The 21,415-nt window shown below is 41.6% G+C and overlaps 1 protein-coding gene across 2 annotated transcripts in view; it reads left to right on the top strand.

Annotated features, from left to right (window-relative positions):
* Positions 1–21,415, top strand: part of nipa2 (NIPA magnesium transporter 2) — a 33,031-nt gene that overhangs the window by 6,087 nt on the left and 5,529 nt on the right. Inside the window, exons 1-5 of one of the 2 annotated variants that reach the window (XM_067985778.1) lie at positions 3,326–3,429; positions 14,775–14,863; positions 18,558–18,789; positions 20,037–20,093; positions 21,238–21,328. In XM_067985778.1, the coding sequence (XP_067841879.1) occupies positions 18,651–18,789; positions 20,037–20,093; positions 21,238–21,328 (287 nt within the window). In that variant the 5' untranslated portion in view covers positions 3,326–3,429; positions 14,775–14,863; positions 18,558–18,650. Of the gene's footprint in view, positions 1–3,325; positions 3,430–14,774; positions 14,864–18,557; positions 18,790–20,036; positions 20,094–21,237; positions 21,329–21,415 lie in introns of those variants that run through there. The other variant, XM_067985777.1, reaches the window with a different exon arrangement.

The following is a 21,415-nucleotide window of genomic DNA, read 5'->3' as shown; positions in this document are numbered from 1 at the left end:
TAAATGATGGGAAAGCAGTTGCAGAATGTTGATTTCTTTTTCCTCGCATTTGTTTGCAGGTTCTCCTTGGAATCATGACATTTAAAAGCTAGTTGAAGTTTACCTTTCTCACAGTGTAGAATCTACAATTAGTGCTATGGAGAGCGATGGGTATGGTGATGTTTCAGTAAGATCAGTGAGAAAGGTAAGGGACTTCTAGGTTAGTGACTCTTAACTTTCATAAAAGAAATTATAGGCCGCTTACTTCACTGGCTCCAATCGTGATTTTTGCTCTGCTCTAAATGAAACAATTGCTGACTTTACTGCAAAATCTCTCCATCATAAAAAAATAATTTTTTCACCCTACACCAAAAATGGTGCATTTACAGAATCCATATCTTTGGAGGTATCTGAAACGTCGTGACATATTAACCAGACAACGGTATTATATTGACCTTTTTAAGAACATAAAGCAGAAAAGGAGCCAGCTTCTTCCAGCAACAAGTATGCAGCTTGCACTGTCGTGTACTCTTGTCCAATTTCTATAATCTCATGAAGGTGTTGAATGAACATATTAAATTCCCAAGAAAATTAAACACTGTGAAATTTCTTCTGAAATAAAGACAGCTGATTGAAAATGGCATATCGATTTTGAGGTAGAGCCAGCTGACTTCCCAGTATTGTTTATATTCCAACCGCTAGGACTTGTGCAAGAATAAGTTAGTTACATGACTATTTGCAATTTTATGATCCTTCTCTGAGGACATTCCATCTCCTCAGTGACATGGCAGAGATTGGAAATACTGGAGAATGGAGAATTGAACCAGCAATCACTACTGTGGCTGAGATTGCTTCTCCATTGTGTTAAGCTACAGATTGGCCAGGGTATCTGTCTAACGTTGCCATCTACATTATTCAATCCTGACTAATTGCATTTCCACAGTTCCAACAGGACTAGAGCAAAATGTATTTCGTCATCTCACGCTCATTCTTAACAGTTATGTATCTGACTCCTTTTTGAAGGAGTTAATAAAATTAATTTTGATGTCAATTCAAGATACCTGCTGAGTTGGCAATGACTGCCTTCTCGTCTCTTTTTCTGCTGCAGTAGTAGTTTAAGTTAAATAACCTGCTTGTTTCCGCATATCAATTTCTTTCAGCATTTTGAAGACCTGGATCATACCCCTTGATGGTGCAGTGAGTTATCATGCTGTCCATTCACTCTGGGATTTGCATTTAATTCCAATATAGAGTAATGGGGCGTAAACTGCTTCTGCTTGTTTGCTGGAGGTTTCCTACGTGAAATTAGTTTGAACAGTCTGATCTTGGTTCCAAGTTGACGTGCGACAGAGCACAAAACTACTTCGATTTGGCACAATTGGCGATGCCACAAACATATATTTTGCGATGAGTGGAAAATTTCTCAATGCATCAGGAATTGGTCTTCTGAGATGGATGTTGAAGCACATTGTTGTAGAGTGGAGAGTGCTTTTCTCTGCATTTGGTTATGAGCTACCTGATCTGGGCATGCTTTATGCAGCTAAGAAAGCCTGGTCGAGCACAAAATGTATTCCTTCCCTCCCTTCCGCACCCCCCCCCCCCCGCCCCCCAAAAAAAATTAAAACCGTGAAAGGAAAGGACTTGCATTTACATAGCACCTTTCACAACCTAAGGACGTCCCAACGCACTTTACAGCCTATGAAGTTCTTTTGAAGTGGAGTCACTGTTGTAATGTAGAGAAACGTGCCAGCCAAATTTCACACAGCAAAGTCCCACAAACAATAATAAGATCCGTTTTTTAGTGATGTTGGTTAAGCGATATATATTGGGAGAACTTCCTTGCTTTTCTGTGCCATGGAATCTTTCATGTTCACCTGAGGGGGCAGACGGGGCCCTGGGTTTAACGTCTTATCCAAAAGATAGCATCTCCAACAGAATTCCCTCAGTACTGCACTGAAGTGTCAGCCTGGATTAGGTGCTGAAGTCTCTGGAGTGGGGCTTGAACACATGACCGTCTCACTCAGGCGAGAGTGCTATCACTGAGCCAAGGCTGACACCTCCCATAGTAGTATAAGGGTACAGAGCAGGACTCCAAAAATGACTAGCTGTAAACAGGTAACATCAGTTGGCTCTTTGTTTATTTAATTATTTTGTACCTATACATCAAACATAAATATTGTCTGCATTGCACAGACCTACAGAAATTGGGAAAGATCAATTATTTCCAACATCACCAATTCAAATGTTTGCATTTTTTTAGAAGTTGATTTAAATTTTGTTAACTTTTTATGATTGCATGCACATATTTCTGGCAAATTTTTCATAACTTTACATCTTTGTACTAAAGTTTAAACTTTTGGAGATTTGAACTGGCATTTACGGATGATAGTGTAAAATTGTTGTTTTAAAAACTAAATACTGAAGACTCCATTTTCAATTGTTGAGGAATTTTTCAACAAGTTTGCACAACCACTACAGCTGTATTAGTGTTGGTTAAGCAAAATTTAATTTGTCATGGCAGATACAACATAACTTCGCTCCACATATTGTTCACATTGTAGCACAGTTATACATGATTTGAATAAGTTTACAAATAACTTGCATTTCTACAGTGCTGCCCATGCACAAGAAGATATTGTAACAATGCATGTTAGAGAACATAAGACATATTGGGGGACTAGTAAAATGTGGAAAGAATGGAATTATAACTTAAATGATAACATTCTCAATGGATTGGAAGACCAGAGAGACTTAGTGATGTAAATAAACAGGTTTTTATAACCTTGATTGCAAATGGAAAAGCTATTTTTTTTAAAAAAAAAGGTAAATGGGATTTTGGGTTTTTGTGCATTGAATCCAGAGTTGATGGTGAATCTGTAAAAGGCTTTGGTTAGGCCACGGTTTAAATACTATGTGCGGTTTTGGGCAATCCATTGTAGAAAGGATATTGAAATCATGGAAAAAGTCCGACATAGATTTGCCAAGGACATGAGGATATAGATATGAGAACTGCGTTCATTGGAACAGAAAAGTTTAAAGAGGGATCTAATAGAAGTTCAAAGTTCAAAGAAAATTGTTACCTGGTAGCTCCTTAATGAGTTTGATAATTCATTGAAAGGCATCCTATATTTAAAACACTGTTTGGCATTTTTATTCTTTATTAAAGCAGGAGTAATTTTAGCTATGCTCAACTGTGCTGTGAAGTTGTTAAATTTATTTTTCAACAGTTTTATAACGGGAGATGCAGTGCCTTGAATAGATGCTTCTAAATGATGGGAAAGCAGTTGCAGAATGTTGATTTCTTTTTCCTCGCATTTGTTTGCAGGTTCTCCTTGGAATCATGACATTTAAAAGCTAGTTGAAGTTTACCTTTCTCACAGTGTAGAATCTACAATTAGTGCTATGGAGAGCGATGGGTATGGTGATGTTTCAGTAAGATCAGTGAGAAAGGTTCGAGAGGATAAAAGAGTATTTACACTTGGTGAATTTAAAATAAATACTAAAAGCATAATAAGGTTAGAAGAAACATTTTCACAGTGTAACTGGAATGTATTAGAGTAGATAATGATAAATAAATGATTAGAGTAGATAGTTGTGATGTAAAGCTATACTGGACCAGATGGCCACTTAATGTGCTGAAATTTCTATGGTGCTCTGAGCAGTTGATTAGTAGATATTGTAATATTTGTAATGTTTTATTAATTATTTTGGCAGGGAGACGTCCAACACAAGCTTTTTTTTAAAAAAAATGAGTTTACTTATTATTTTCAAAACGCCCCCTCACGTTACCAACACTAAAGAGGCAAAACTTGCTTCTGAGGGAGGTTGTCTATGTAGCTTAAATAGAGCTAAGAAATCTCAAGGGTCATCTATACCTAATATCATTTAAAATCTTTTAATCTGCAACCTTATTAGAATTATTATAGCATACACATGCGTTAATTCCTGATTCATATAATATTAAATCAGAGAAGGATACAATGTGCAGATGTCATTCCTACATGCACCTCAAAGCCAAGGCAATAAATATTGAGTTGATCTGGGATTTGGTTTTAAGGTTAAAATGATACCGTACACATAGTTGAATATCTAGATTTCTATTTTAGCCTCCAAAGTAATAACATCCACTCTGGGCTAGTTCGGAGGCGTGTGAAGTCCATATTCCCAAGAAAGAAGCTGCTCATTCTTCCACAAAGCTGTCTTTTCCCCATTTATCGCCTCCAGTACTTTTCACTGGTGAAGGAAATAGTTTAAAATAAAGGCAGCTATGTTAAAATTCCCTCACTAATAGAAAAACAATAGAACTGATAGGGGGACAAAAACTGAGTGCCAATGGGGGTTGTAGTCCGTCAATTGTTTTTCTGCTTGGTAATTCACAGAACTGTTTGATTGTATAAAATGGACAGTTCTGTAAAACAAGGGGCAAGGAATATCAGGACTATGGATTACAGCATCAGCTCTGGATTTCACCATTTGAGATAGTTATGGGCCATATTTGCACTTGAATACCATTTTACGATCCTATAGAATCTATTACAGTACTTTTCACTTACCGACTGTATTAATTCTACGTATGCAGCAGTCATTCAGGGTAGTAACTATAGTCCATATGATTTGTTCCAAGTTGAAGTTTGAGGGAACAGAATAATATCATTTGAAATAGATGCCAGAAATAAACTTGTGGGTGTGCTGCTTATTAAACTTGGTCAATATACTTCCACAAAAATGAATATAAAAGCCACAGTTTCTTTTTGTAGTATGTTGCAAACCAAAGCTGCAGTGATGTGGTTTGTAAAAAGTGCTTGATCTTTCTTACAGATCACAAGATAATTAAAGATGAGGGAGGCTATTCAATTCATTTTTTTTATTCATTCATGGGATGTGGGCGTCGCTGGCAAGGCCAGCATTTATTGCCCATCCCTAATTGCCCTTAAGGTGGTAGTGAGCCGCCGCCTTGAACCGCTGCAGTCCGTGTGGTGAAGATACTCCCACAGTGTTAGGTAGGGAGTTCCAGGATTTTGACCCAACAACGGTGAAGGAACGACGACCTGTTTCCAAATCAGGATGGTGTGTGATTTTGGAGGGGAACATGCAGGTGGTGGTGGTGGTGGTCCCATGCGCCTGCTGCCCTTGTCCTTCTAGGTGGTAGAGGTTGCGGGTTTGGGAGGTGCTGTCAAAGAAGCAAGTTGCTGCAGTGCATCTTGTAGATGGTACACACTGCAGCCACAGTGTGCTGGTGGTGGAGGGAGTGAATGTTTAAGGTGGTGGATGGGGTGCCAATCAAGCGGGCTGCTTTGTCCTGGATAGTGTCGAGCTTCTTGATTGTTGGAGCTGTACTCATCCAGGCAAGTGGGGAGTATTCCCTCACACTCCTAACTTGTGCCTTGTAGGTGGAAAGGCTTTGGGGAGTCAGGAGGTGAGTCACTTGCCGCTGAATACCCAGGCTCTGACCTGCTCTTGTAGCCACAGTATTTATATGGCTGGTCCAGTTAAGTTTCTGGTCACTGGTGACCTCCAAGATGTTGATGGTGGGCAATTCGGCCATGGTAATGCCGTTGAATGTCAAGTGGAGGTGGTTAGACACTCTCTTGTTGGAGATGGTCATTGCCTGGCACTTGTGTGGCACTTATGTTACTTGCCATTTATCAGCTCAAGCCTAGATGTTGTCCAGGTTTTGCTGCATGTGAGCATGGACTGCTTCATTATCTGAGGGGTTGCGAATGGAACTGAAATCTTAGTTCATCCATCCAAAAATACCTTAAAGTTCTCCCATTGCCGCATCCAATGGATTCTAAAATGATTGTAGGTTTTTCACCTCTACTACTCAGTTGGGATGTAGATTTCATGTATTGATCCCCTTTTGTATGAAGAACTTCCTGATATTAGTCCGAAATTTACTTGAACCCATGTTCCCATGTCCTGTACATCCAATTTACTTTGAAGTAATTTCCCACATTTACTTTTTCCATACTGTTAACTATCTTGTATACTTCTATAAGATCACTTCTTTGACACCTCCTTTCAAGATGTGGAGATGCCGGTGATGGACTGGGGTTGACAATTGTAAACAATTTTACAACACCAAGTTATAGTCCAGCAATTTTATTTTAAATTCACAAGCTTTCGGAGGCTTCCTCCTTCGTCAGGTGAACGATGTGAAAATGAAATCCTCGAAATGAAATCGCATTTATAATTCACAGAACAATGCTTGTTGATTACAGACAGTTTTTTCAACTGCCCGTTGCCAAGGCAATCAGTGTGTAGACAGACAGGTGTTACCTGCCAGGTCTCAGAATATACAAATCACCAAAAAAAACAACAAACAAAAAAAAAGAGATAGAGAGGTAGAAACATAGAAAAGACAGCAACTGACCCGTTATATTAAAAACAGATAACATTTGTTCGCTGGTGGGGTAACGTGTAGCGTGACATGAACCCAAGATCCCGGTTGAGGCCGTCCTCATGGGTGCGGAACTTGGCTATCAATTTCTGCTCGACGATTTTGCGTTGTCGTGTGTCTCGAAGGCCGCCTTGGAGTACGCTTACCCGAAGGTCGGTGGCTGAATGTCCATGACTGCTGAAGTGTTCCCCGACTGGGAGGGAACCCTCCTGTTTGGCGATTGTTGCGCGGTGTCCGTTCATCCGTTGTCGCAGCGTCTGCATGGTCTCGCCAATGTACCATGCTCTGGGGCATCCTTTCCTGCAACGTATGAGGTAGACAACGTTGGCCGAGTCACAGGAGTATGAACCATGCACCTGGTGGGTGGTGTCCTCTCGTGTGATGGTGGTATCTGTCTTTCAAGACTGAAAAGCCTTGAAGCTTTTTCAAACTTCAACTCCGATCTTTGACACTGTGGATCAGCCTCATGCCTGTTTTCTACACTTGCACCAATACTTGAATGTTTCCCTTATGTTTTGATGACCGGAACTGGTCACAGCATTTAGGATACGATCTGACCAGAGCATTATACAGTTTTGATCATGCCTTCTTCTGACTTGTATTTCTGCTGTTCCGGGTATGTAGTGCAACATTCTGTTAGCTTTGTTGATTGTTGCTTTGCATTGATTGGACATGTTGGACATCAAGTCTAAGAAGACTACTAGGTCTATTTCAACTTCATCCTTGCCTATTTCACTGCCATTCATATGTCACCCAATTTTTCTTCCAGTGTGTAATATCCTTCACTTGTCTGCATTAAATTTCATCTGCCATTTTTCTGCCTACTTAGGTATTTTGCCCAACTCTTTATGTAGTTTTTGTGCTCCTTTCTTTGATTCCACTGCCTCTTATACCAATTTGCATTGAGTTTCTGAATCCGTCATTGGTGTAAATTAGAAACTCCAGTTTCTTTAATGTAAACAATCTTGCAACACCAGGTTATAGTCCAACAATTTTATTTGAAAATCACAAGCTTTCGGAGGCTTCCTCCTTCGTCAGGTGAATGTCAGGATTTCCTGACATTCACCTGACTAAGGTGGAAGCCTCCGAAAGCTTGTGATTTTCAAATAAAATTGTTGGACTATAACCTGGTGTTGTAAGATTGTTTACATTTGTCAACCCCAGTCCATCACTGGCATCTCCATATCACAGTTTCTTTAAGACTGAAGAGACCTGATCTGAGAGCCCTATGCAGTTGATCAGAGGAGGCAATGAACATTTGAAGCATTTCCTTGGCAAATACGGAACAGGAATCAGCTCATGTGCCATATCTCAGCCGCAGATAATAAACATTTGACAGCTGAATCGGTCACTTGAGGTACATAAAGGAATTCAGATGAGTGGCGAATCCTATATAAATGGTTCACACAGATCATAGATGCATTTAAGGGGAAGCTAGATAAGTACATGAAAGCGAAAGGAATAGAAGGATACACTGATAGAGTTAGATGAAGTAGAGTGGGAGGAGACTCTTGTGCAGCTTAAACACCGGCATAGACCAAATGGATTTAATGGCTTGTTTCTGTGCTGTAAATTCTATGTAATATCATAATTGAAGGACAATTGTACATGCTTTTATTCTTCCAATGATGGTCCAGAGAGGAGATGGACGGGCATACTCTCCAATGGATGAAGCACTTGATTTCTCCATGGTTCTGACGTTGGGTTCCCCATTGAAAGCAGGACCTTCAGAACAGAAATCTTTGAGGATTTCTTAATGCAATTAATGCAAAGAGCTACTGAAAGATGGAGTGAGTAAAGACACAGTTCATTGTAGTAATAGGCCATTCTGATCACAGCATCCCAAATTCAATTACTTAATGTTGAGTTTGGTTATCTTAGCCAGGGCAGTGGTTGAGTTAGGGGGCAGTAGTGAGGGGTTACAATTGACCTCAACACCTCATCAAAAGCAAAATACTGCAGATGCTTGAAATCTGAAATTAAAAACAGAAAATGCTGGAAATACTTCAAGTCAGGCGGCACTTGTGGAGAAAGAAACAAAGTTAATGTTTCAGGTTGATGACTGTTCATCAGAACCGGAAGAAGTTAAAGCTGTAATAGTTTTTAAGCAAGTACAGAGCCAGGCAAGGGGGGAGGGTGGGGAAGAGGAGAGGAAAGAACAAAAGGGAAGGTCTCTGATAGGGTGGAGGGCAGGAGTGATTAAATGACAAAAGTGATGATGGTGCAAGGCAAGGAGGGTGATAATGGGACAAGTAAAGAGACAAAAGATGGGTCTAGAGGAGCTGTAAATGGCAACATCATAACCAGCACCTGCTGTCTGAAAAAATGGGAGCTGTGGTTATGATCTGAAGTTATTGAAATCAATGTTGAGTCTGGAAGGTTGTAGAGTGTGTAATCGAAAGATGAGGTGCTGTTCCTCGAGCTTCCGTTGAGCTTCATTGGAACAATGTAGGAGGCCGAGGGCAGAGTCAGAGTGGGACGGAGAATTAAAATGGCAGGTGACCAGAAGCTCAGGGTCACGCTTGCGGACTGAGCGGAGGTGTTCAGCAAAGCGATCACCCAATCTGCATTTGGTCTCCCCAGTGTAGAGGAGTCTGCACTTTGAGCAGCAAACACAGTATACTAAATTGAAAGAAGTACAAGTAAATCGCTGCTTCACCTGGAAGGAGTGTTTGGGGCCCTGGACGGTGGGAAGGGAGGAGGTAAAAGGGCAGGTGTTGCCTCCTGCGCTTGTGATGGAAGGGTGGACTAGGGTGTTGTGGAGATAACAGTCCCTTCCGGAATGCTGAAAGGGGAGTGGAAGATGTGTTTGGTGGTGGTATCGTGCTGATGATGGCGGAGGAAGATCAATTGAATGTGGAGGCTGGTGGGTGGAAGGAGAGGACACGGGGGACCCTATCGTGGTTCTGGGAGGGAAGGGAAGGGGTGAGGACAGAAGTGCCGGAAATGGGATGGACACGGTCGAGGGCCCCGTCAACTACAGTGGAGGGGAATCCTCGGTTAAGGAAAAAGGAAGACATATCTGAAGCACAGGTGTGAATGGTGGCATCATCGGAGCAGATGCGACAGAGAAACTGGGAGAATGGAATAGAGTCCTTAAAGGAAACAGGGTGGGAGGAAGTGTAATCAAGGTAGCTGTGGGAGTTGATGGGCATATAATAGATATTGGTTGACTGATATTGCCAGCCTATCCCCAGAAATGGAGATAGAGAAGTCAAGGAAGGGAAGAGTAAGAGATGGACCATGTGAATATTCCAAGATTTATTTAGCTGAGAAAATTAATTGAATGATACTCCCCACGAGCTCTTGGATAGAAACATTAATTGATGGGAAACTTTTAGTCTTGGATTTCTGCTATTCAGAACTTTTGGGATGGAGATTGAAAAGTACAATCTTTGTACATTAGTACCTTGGTCACTGAAATAACTCAGCTAGGAAATGGGTTGAAGTTGCATTTGAGATGCCAGAAAGAGGGAGAATAAAAATACCATAATGGTGAGGTGCTCAGTAGCTCAACTTCAGAGAAGGAATTGCCGGAGAATAATTTGTACCAAGGAATTTTCTCAGGCTAAGCAAATCTTTGGGTGACACATCAAAAAACCTTAAGCTCTAGATTGAAACAACTGCTTTGTTGGTGATCAAAAACTGATAGGGGAATGTAACAATTACTTGAATGTGCGTTCAGTCCCAGTATTGGTATTGGTGACCATATATACTTCATTACATGACGACTGCTTTTCTTTTCTCGCTTCGTATTCGCCAATGATATGGGAGATTTGTCCAAAATAAGTTGGCAGGGAGAAGAATAGTACCAGATTCCATAATTCCAGATTTAAATTTTTCTGTCAAAGCACAGATCATGGTACGACGTGCAGCTGGCTGGTACTGACTTGGCATGGATAAAACGGGGGCTTATGAAGTTGAGTTTGACCAGTGCTGGCACTGACATGATTGTAACTTGCAAGTTCAAGTTGCACCTCGGATGGTAACACTGCAGATAATAAACATTTGCCATCCGATTCGGTTATTTGAGGGACTGGCCCTATCTTTGGCATTCAAAATGTTCCTGGAGGATGGCTTCTAATTTCTTCAGCCAGTCTCGAGATGTTTGAACCTGCTACACTGAACTTCAAAGAGAAGTGTCTTGGAGCATTTATGATGCTTTTACTTTACAAGAGTGCTGTCACTTCAGATGCGGGGGTCTCGTGCTGTCAACAGCACTTGTCGGTATAAATATGTGACCTGTTCGAACAATTACCACCTCCTGTGGCCTAAGCTGGTTTAGTGCTTCACGCTGATGACCAGCTCAGGCTCAGCATCAAATTCCCAGTGTGCCTGCTGCTTGCCATTCACGATACGATGTTCCTCCTGAACAGATCTTTGGGCGCACATACAGGCCGGAACACAGCAAGAGAGTGGCATGTGTCGCTTTGGCATCACTCCTTACCCAACCTTACTGATCTTAAACGTAAAAGCACCCTTCGAATGGCTGTCTGCCACAGTAAATTGTAAACAATTTTACAACACCAAGTTATAGTCCAACAATTTTATTTTAAAATCCACAAGCTTTCGGAGGCTTCCTCCTTCCTCGGGTGAATGTGGAAATGAAATCCTCGAACCTATCGCATTTATAAATCACAGAACAATGCCTGGTGATTACAGATAGTCTTTTCAACTGCCCGTTGTCAAGGCAACCAAAGTGTTCAGACAGCTAGGTGTTACCTACAGGGCCACCGAATATACAAATGGCCAGAACTAAAAAAAACAGATGATGTGGAGATGCCAATTAAAAAAAAAACAGAGCGAGAGAGGCAGAAACATAGAAACATCCGGAAGGAAAAGACAGCAACTGACCCGTTATATTAAAAACAGACAACATTTGTTCGCTGGTGGGGTAACGTGTAGCATGACATGAACCCAAGATCCCAGTTGAGGCCGTCCTCATGGGTGCGGAACTTGGCTGTCAATTTCTGCTCGACGATTTTGCGTTGTCGAGTGTCTCGAAGGCCGCCTTGGAGTACGCTTACCCGAAGGTCGGTGGCTGAATGTCCTTGACTGCTGAAGTGTTCCCTGACTGGGAGGGAACCCTCCTGTCTGGCGATTGTTGCGCGGTGTCCGTTCATCCGTTGTCGCAGCGTTTGCATGGTCTCGCCAATGTACCATGCTCTGGGGCATCCTTTCCTGCAACGTATGAGGTAGACAACGTTGGCCGAGTCACAGGAGTATGAACCATGCACCTTGTGGGTGGTGTCCTCTCGTGTGATGGTGGTATCTGTGTCGATGATCTGGCATATCTTGCAGAGGTTGCCGTGGCAGGGTTGTGTGGTGTCGTGGACGCTGTTCTCCTGAAAGCTGGGTAATTTGCTGCGAACGATGGTCTGTTTGAGGTTGGGTGGCTGTTTAAAGGCGAGTAGTGGAGGTGTGGGGATGGCCATAGCGAGGTGTTCGTCGTCATTGATGACATGTTGAAGGCTGCGGAGAACATGGCGTAGTTTCTCCGCTCCGGGGAAGTACTGGACGACGAAGGGTACTCTGTTGGTTGCGTCCCGTGTTAGTCTTCTGAGACGGTCTATGCGATTTTTCGCTGTGGCCCGTCGGAACTGTCGATCGATGAGTCGAGCGTCATATCCCATTCTTACTAGGGCGTCTTTCAGCGTCTGTAGGTGTCCATCGCATTCCTCCTCGTCTGAGCAGACCCTGTGTATTCGCAGGGCCTGTCCATAGGGGATGGCCTCTTTGACGTGGTTAGGGTGGAAGCTGGAAAAGTGGAGCATCGTGAGGTTGTCCGTGGGCTTGCGGTAGAGTGAGGTGCTGAGGTGCCCGTCTTTGATGGAGATTCGTGTGTCCAAGAAAGAAACTGATTCTGAGGAGTAGTCCATGGTAGCAGCCTTCAACATGTCATCAATGACGACGAACACCTCGCTATGTCCATCCCCAAACCTCCACTACTCGCCTTTAAACAGCCACCCAACCTCAAACAGACCATCGTTCGCAGCAAATTACCCAGCTTTCAAGAGAACAGCGTCCACGACACCACACAACCCTGCCACGGTAACCTCTGCAAGACATGCCAGATCATCGACACAGATACCACCATCACACAAGAGGACACCACCCACCAGGTGCATGGTTCATACTCCTGTGACTCGGCCAACGTTGTCTACCCCATACGTTGCAGGAAAGGATGCCCCAGAGCATGGTACATTGGCGAGACCATGCAAACGCTGCGACAACGGATGAACGGACACTGCGCAACAATCGCCAGACAGGAGGGTTCCCTCCCAGTCGGGGAACACTTCAGCAGTCCAGGACATTCAGCCACCGACCTTCGGGTAAGCGTACTCCAAGGCGGCCTTCGAGACACTCGACAACGCAAAATCGTCGAGCAGAAATTGATAGCCAAGTTCCGCACCCATGAGGACGGCCTCAACCGGGATCTTGGGTTCATGTCATGCTACACGTTACCCCACCAGCGAACAAATGTTATCTGTTTTTAATATAACGGGTCGATTGCTGTCTTTTCCTTCCGGATGTTTCTATGTTTCTGCCTCTCTCGCTCTGTTTTTTTAATTGGCATCTCAACATCATCTGTTTTTTTAGTTCTGGCCATTTGTATATTCGGTGGCCCTGTAGGTAACACCTATCTGTCTGAACACTTTGGTTGCCTTGGCAACGGGCAGTTGAAAAGACTATCTGTAATCACCAGGCATTGTTCTGTGATTTATAAATGCGATAGGTTCGAGGATTTCATTTCCACATTCACCCGAGGAAGGAGGAAGCCTCCGAAAGCTTGTGGATTTTAAAATAAAATTGTTGGACTATAACTTGGTGTTGTAAAATTGTTTACAATTGTCAACCCCAGTCCATCACCGGCATCTCCACATCATGCCACAGTGAAGCCTGACTAGATTTCACTTGTTCTTCAAATCCTGGTGATTGCCTCATTGTTGTTGGTCTCACCTCATGCTGCTCCTCCAAAACATAAGATTGCAGCTAACAGCATTAACATAACTAAAGCAAAAGGCTCCTTTTGAAATGAAAGCGCTAAGAATACCCAGAAAGGAAAGCAATCTGTAGACTCTTGTATTGCATGGCAAGAGGAACAGTCATTTGGGTATCATTATGTTTTGACAACATAGCTATCTACATGTCTTTAAGGGGCACAGCCCTTGTGATAGTTCTCAAATAACGAGTTCTGTACTGTGAATGAGAGAATGAAGAACAACTGTATATATTTCATTGAAAAATTGTGTTTAGGAGACAAGAAAGAGTCTGATGGGGTAGACAGTTATAAACAAATTCTGAATAACATCTACCAGTTTCTATTGATTTCTGAGGAATATGCCATTGTTTGCCACAAAGAGTAGGAGATTATTGCTTAGTGAACTATAAGTGGGTTCCAGTGCAGCGTAAACATTATGCCAGAGCTAGGGCAGAAAAATATTTTTTTATAATAGCACTGTAATAAACAGGCTTACGGTGCTGGAAATGTTTGGGAGCAATAAAGCAAAGGTAGAGTGAGGCAATTCCATCTCCTTTTGACCAGGAGACGCCCAATACTTACATATTCAATAGAGTGTGAATTAAAATAATGTCTTCAACTTTTTCCATGATGTTTCACATCATGTGTCCTGATTTCTGTTTTCTGCTGCTGTGTATTCTCGCCTTCCCTGCCAATCAAACACATCGCAATGTATAAATAGTTGGAAGAAAATGACTTTTTTATTATGTTATACATTATTGTTAGAATGCATGGAATGCAGAATAAAATAAATCTTGGGTGCATTAACTGCAAGACGCAACTTAGTTTGTGAACTAATGACACTGAAAAATTAACTTCTTGGAAATACAATAGAAGTATAGAATAGATAGATGTTTGTAAAAAAAAAAAGAATCCATTGAGTAAGTAATGCTGTCTTGCTCCCAGTCCATTGAAATCAATGGAAAATGCTGTAATGCTAAAGGTAATGCCTGTTCTTATTTGCCCCAGTGATGGTGCTGTAATGTCTCTCAATCTGTTACTATAAACACATCAAATATCTACCATTTCCTTTGACTAACATTTAACAAGGCCATAGAAAATTCACTGGTATGAAAAATTACCTTCTGTAGTTACCCCTAAAGCTAAGCATAGGGTTAGTCAGTTGGGCCGTATGTTTAAGGCTGCTGGTTTAGTTAAAAACTGCAGTTGTGTGGAAATTAATAGGAAATTATTTAGTATTTTGTAATGTTACGTGAATTATGATCTAAGAAGTTCAGACGAGGGTTTCACCCCGATATGCACTTTGGTTACAAGGCACTGAAGTAAAAGATAAAAGTGAGAGTTGCACATTATTGGCAGTATTTTGTTTCCTGTTCTTTTCTCTCTGTAAAAATCTCTTATTTCCCCCAACAGACATATCACGTTGTGCTTTTAATGGAATTCCAATGCATTTATTGAAAAGAAGATCTGCACATTAATATTTCAATACAAAACAGCAAAAGGTACCGTACTAGTTATTTAACCATTGCATGTGTTTGTATAGCATCAGTTTAGTGTCTTGTATAATTGCTGGTTTGATAAAGGTATCTTAACATCACAAGATAAATGTGGATGAGAAATGCCATTCAGCCTATCTTAATTCATCCAAAAACATGTTCTTGGTAACAATGTGCAGGCACTCTTTTTTTTTTCTTTAAAATCAGAACTAAAGAAATAACAGCACAGCACAAAAGGTGTTAAATCCCAGAGGTACAAAAATGTTATTGATATTGCATGATGGGCCTGAAATTGTGCAGCATTTCAAGTCCTCTTCCCTGCATATCCTGTGTGAGTAGGGTTTTGTGGCATTCTGACAAACAGTTGCTTAATGTAGCTTAAAAAATACAGCTGGCTATATGAGCATATGAAAATGATGGGCTGGGAAAGACTAGCTGGTTCATCGAACCTGTCCCATATGGTCATGCCACATTCAAAAACACCTGCCATCTAGCCTGGTTCTGTGCTTGCATATCTTATATGTGTGTCCCCTAATTTTCCCCGACCTATCTAATTCAAATTGTCTAATCCCTTCTTTATTTTAAATGCCTCCGTCAAATCTCACCGCAGTCTATGCTTTTCTAGAGTAAAAAGACCCAGCTCTCTCAAGTCATTTGTGATAACTAAGGGCTTTTAAATTAGGTTTCATTCTAGTTGCCCATCTTTCAACTTTTTCGAGGGCCTCTATATCTCCCACCATGTGAGGGACCAATACTGGACATAGTATTCTAGATGAGGTCTTGTACAAGGACATTATAGTGCTTTTTATTTCATATGGGATTGTCCTAGCTGCACACCCCAGTACTCTCATCCTTTACTATATCCTTACGGCATTGATCATGAGTCTTAAGGGACTCGTGCAGTATAACAGAGGTCTCTTCCATTCAACACACTTCAGTTTAGAGCACTGCTTGGTTTATAAATGCTTGGTGTCGGCTCTACCCCGTGCTTATATAAATTACATTAAAAATAACAGAACTAATATTTGATAGGCTATGCATTTGAAAAACTTTGATCCATTATGTTTGTTTGAGACTGCGCAGTAAACATCAAGAAATTGATCAATGATGTATGATGCATACTCAGAGCATAGGGCAAGTGGATTTATTAGTGACTGTCTTTATATTTATGACCTCTAGTTTTGGACTCCCTCAGAAGTGGGAACTTTTTCTCTACTCCTACCCTATCAAACCCTTTCATAATCTTAAAAGACCTCTATCAGGTCACCCCTCAGCCTTCTCTTTTCTAGAGAAAAGAGCCCCAGTCTATTCAGCCTTTTCTGATAACTTTATCCTCTCAGATCTGGTATCATCCTTGTGAATCTTTTTTGCACCTTCTCCAGTGCTTCTATATCCTTTTTGTAATATGGAGACCAGAACTGTGCTTAGAACTCCCAAGTGTGCTCTAACCAAGGTTCTATACAAGTTTGACATAACTTCTCAAGGAGTTATTAGGGGCATGATTTCTGGAAACGGACATGTCTCACCAACCTGGTTAAATTTTTTCAGGAGGTCACTCAGTTGCTAGATGAAGGTAACCTGGGCAATTTAGTATATTTGGATTTTCAAAAAGCTTTTGACAAGGTGCTACGCAATAGACTAATTTAGAAGATAGAGACCTATGGGATTGGAAGGCAGATCTCGAGGTAGATTGGGAATTGGCTGCATTTTTGTAAGCAGAGGGTTATAACGGTAGTGATTCTGCGTGGAGACCGATTACTAGAGGAGTCCCACAGGGATTGGTGTTGGGACCATTGCTGTTCATTGTTTATATTAATGATCTGGATGAAGATGTTGTGGGAATTGTCAGTAAGTTTGAGTTAGTGTTCGAGCCCTGGATGAGGAAAAAAAAGACTACAGTCCGATCTAAATGGGATGGGGGAATGGGCCTGCTTCTGGCAGATGACATTTGATGTCAATAAATGTACTGATTACATATATTGCAGGATAGAAGTTCTGAAGTTGACATATTTTAATGAAGAAGTCAACAAATGCTGCTTCAGTATGTGTGTTGTGGTTGGGAGTTTATAGTAGGACTCCAAAATGGAGACTTTTTTTGCTTGACCTACCCTCAAATAATTTACTTCCATTTATTTTCTCTTTCTGTATTCTTGAGGTCATTGGTGGTGAGGCAAATGGGATTAATGCTCAATCATCTCTTGAGACTTGGTATCTCTTGCTCATTCACTCATTCATTAATTTTGCTCTGGATTTAATTGTAATGAAAAGCCAAATGTGATTTTTATACTAGTGAGCAAATGTGTTAATGAACTTTTCTTTTGTCACTACTGCTAGTCTCAGTTTTGCTCATAGCCTGAAATTAGTAAGGAGTAGCTTCCCTCCCCCAGACAGTGAAAATACCATGTCAAGAATTGTGCAGTTTTGCACAGTGGGAAATGGAGATAAAAAGTATTTACAGAACTGCCATTTAGAATGAAGGTTTGTTACGTGAAAGAAAGGGAAGGGTCTGCATAGCTAGCAATTACTAAAAAAAATAAATAATTATTGGTGGATTTACAGGGGTTGTGGCCACGTGGCTCTTGTAAACCTAACTCACTCTCAGCTCTCCTCACCCAACAGAGGGGCAGCTCACACAAGTTCATGCCTTGCAACATATGGGTGTATTCATATCTGAAAAATTTCTGGCACTTACAATTTAATTGTCCATATATGTTGATTGTAAATTCATTCAGTTGAGTGTGAAAGCTGCCTTTGGAAGTTGTATCATGTGAGTAGGGTTAATATTGGTATTCCGGTTGAGTGAGGGGGAGTGACGTGGGGACTCGGGGTTGGGTGAGGGGGAGTGACGTGGGGACTCGGGGTTGGGTGAGGGGGAGTGACGTGGGGACTCGGGGTTGGGTGAGGGGGAGTGACGTGGGGACTCGGGGTTGGGTGAGGGGGAGTGACGTGGGGACTCGGGGTTGGGTGAGGGGGAGTGACGTGGGGACTCGGGGTTGGGTGAGGGGGAGTGACGTGGGGACTCGGGGTTGGGTGAGGGGGAGTGACGTGGGGACTCGGGGTTGGGTGAGGGGGAGTGACGTGGGGACTCGGGGTTGGGTGAGGGGGAGTGACGTGGGGACTCGGGGTTGGGTGAGGGGAGCCAAGAATGGGCATTGGACTGGGTTGGGCTGCGCAATTAAATCTTCACTGGGCTATTTTCAACTATTTTTGCTTACTCCACCACTGAACTAAAGACATTTTTGTCGGACTTAATGTTTGTATTAATTTAAGTGTTTGTGAAATGCGAAAGCATGTTAGTTGAATTATGATTGGTTTTCTGTTCCTGCCACGCTCTAGTCACAAATTCCACAGAGGAAATTGCTGCCAGCTGTCATCACGAGTGGCTCGTGTTAAAATATTAACAATCACACAAGAAAACTTTGAAAATCTACCCTTGTATCACTTTTTGAAAATAAACTTAGTTCTGTGCCTTGCAAATTACCCAATTAATCCATTGAATATGACACGAGAACATAATGCATCATAGGCGGGCTCTGATTGCACAACCCAGTATTGTCTCTGCTTATGTGAAAGAGGGTGTGTCACCACAACAAATAAGCCGTTGGGAAACTATGTCGAAAGTGTTCTGGTTTTATTACATTTTTGTGGAATCTATGTTGGAAAATGTTTTAACCTATTTGCATGTTTGTTTCGATCATAGCTTCAGTTGTCATCTTGTTCGCCTCAGTCCCAGTGGCAGCTCTTCTGCTTGGTACTTAATGTGATAAACTCCTGCTTGCCAGCACCAAAAAGAATGGGCCAGGAAAGAGGAAAATATGACTTTTATGTTGGCTTGGCATTAGCCATTAGCTCTAGCATCTTTATTGGAGGGAGTTTCATCCTGAAAAAGAAAGGTCTCCTCAGACTGGCCAAAAAAGGATCAATGAGAGCAGGTGAGATATTGCTTACAATGTTATAATATGTGAATAAATTAATCTTTTTCGATCACTATTCCTGCGCCAGCACCACCTCAGGGCAGCTAGGGATGGGCAATAAATGCAGTATTGCCAGTGTTGCTCACATCCTGAGAAACTTTTAAAAATCCACTACATTATATTTCCATATAGCATATAATGTTTTCTAAAGTAAATATAATGCATTTTAAGTAAATATGGCTGTAGAAATTTATCTTTGTGTGAAAACACTATTGGCCAAGTGCTCAAAATTCATTCTGCAGCTTAAAATATGTTGTACCTCCCTGCCCTTGTGTCTTTTTCTGGAAGGTTAGTTGGAGACATCATTTAAATTGTCACTTCCATGTCTCAACTTTAATTTGCATGATAGATATTCTGATGATGGGTTTAAATACTAACTAGACTCATGTTTTCATTGGACGCTGTGGTAGCTCAGTTGTGGAACGGAGCTGACCGACCAGGAAGGTCCCATTCTTAATATCTGGTCTATTTTGAGTTAGCTGTTCTCAGTTGGGATGACAGTACAATTAAATTCAGCAACCCTGGGGTAAGGTGAAGAAATATCAACCAGGGTTTCTATTCTTGATTGCCTTCTAGTGAGCCTGGAAGTCAGGTAAGGACAGAAACGTGTTTGGTTGTGATGCCGACTGTGGTCAAATTGCCTGTCGATGTTCATTGTTTAAGCTGAAACATGAAGAAAGAACACCTGGGTGAGGTATCCTAGGGTCGCTGGTGACCATGTAGCCTGTACTTTAGAATGAGTCAGTACCTTCAAGAAAAGTAGAGAAGAAAGATTTGGAGGAAAGAACTAAGAGGTCATCCATTAACTATGTGAAGTAAATGCCTGTTTGCTCCCATGTGAACAACGACATGAATGGTGTTCTCGTTCTCTTTCCCTTACCCCCAAATAGCTTCAGTTCCACTGATGGGAAGGGGGTCATTAACATCAGAAGGGATTTCCTGACCAATAAATTGAGGCAGTGAAATCATAGCACCTTCTGAAAGTGTGACAATTTTCTGCATCATGGGGATGGGGAAGAGGAGGAAGAATTAGAGATTTTCTGCAGATGGTTACTTTCAAACACAGTAGGAGGCTGTCCTTGCACTTGACCAAGTAGACTGCTCCTGGACTCGGCTGCTGCTTGTTGTAAATATGTCTCTGTGTACTGAAATTATTACAGATGATTTTCTTATTTCTGTACATATTGATTTCTGTTAATCCACAGGTCAGGGAGGACACGCATATCTTAAAGAGTGGCTGTGGTGGGCTGGACTTTTATCAAGTAAGTACCAGAAAGATCAGAGTGGCTGCTCTAATTATTGAAATACCCACGAGCAACATTTTTTTTCTTTATACCATTTCATCTCCTCTCATTCTTGAAGCCATTGATTTTTCTTACTGAAATATTCCACAGGCACCCTCCAGTACCTTGCCCAAGTATCTATTCCTCATCTCTGAGCCTAGAATTTGTCAGTTGGCTATTTGACCACAATGGGCATCAGAGCTGAGCCCAATTCTGTCCTCATGTTGAGGTCCCCACATGTGCCCTTCCAGTAAGCATTGTTGGATAGTGACCAGGAACAGTAACTCTGGATGATTCTCCCTTTCCTAATCCAGGGACGCTAAGAAAAGCTGTAATATCTGTACAACCACCCTGAGGTCAACTAACTTAGCAAAGACCAAGGAGCAAACCTGGGAACTTCCTGGTTTGTATTGGTCAGCTATTTACTGAACCAACTATTGCCAACTTAAAGCTGTATTAGTAAATGGGTTAATGCTATGCATTGTTACAGCAATTTGAAGTGCGGCTTTAGGAGTTAGACATTGAAAATTTTCCTCTCTTAGCATGGATTCTCATCAAGTCACAGCTAAATGACAACTGCTCACAAATTAACTGTTGTTTGAACTTAGCCATTGTAATTTGTGATTGTAAACAAAGATTGCCAGCCACGTTACAGGGCTATGGGGAAAGAGCAGGGGAATGGGACTAGTTGGATAGTCTTCAAAGAGCAGGCATGATGGGCCAAATGGCTTCCTGTGATGTACCTACTGTTATACTACGTTATTGTTAAATTGCTTTTAATATTCTGTTCTGTGCCAAGTTAATCATTTTAAGTTAAATGCAATTTTTATGATTTATAGTGGAGGACACACCAGCATGTCCCCAGTGCTCTCTCTGTTCTGTACCCATGTAGAGATCTAAAGGCTTCATCTTTGTGCATTAAAAGTGCTTGAAAGCATCCTTTGTGGGCTGTTCACACCAGGGGATGGGATACTTGCACCATGGGCTTTTTCACATCTATTCAGCACCTTCTTGATGCATGTCTCTGTTAAATGTTTTTACTTTTTATGCATCACAGTGCTAACAAACTAAAATCAAGAAAGGCATCAAGAAGTTTAACTCTGTTCTTTACACCTCTTTGCAGTGGGCGCTGGAGAAGCTGCTAACTTTGCTGCATATGCCTTTGCTCCAGCCACGTTAGTAACTCCATTGGGAGCACTTAGCGTCCTTGTAAGGTAAGAATATTATTGGTCATCAGAGAAAAATCGATTAACAAATTTTTGTCTGTTTTGTACATATTAAATGTGATTCTATAGTAATCA

Source organism: Heptranchias perlo, chromosome 6, assembly GCF_035084215.1.
Source record: "Heptranchias perlo isolate sHepPer1 chromosome 6, sHepPer1.hap1, whole genome shotgun sequence".
In the NCBI taxonomy this organism is placed as follows: domain Eukaryota; kingdom Metazoa; phylum Chordata; class Chondrichthyes; order Hexanchiformes; family Hexanchidae; genus Heptranchias; species Heptranchias perlo.
The sequence above is the reverse complement of the archived record's forward strand: the minus strand, read 5'-3'. Positions and strand labels throughout refer to the sequence as shown.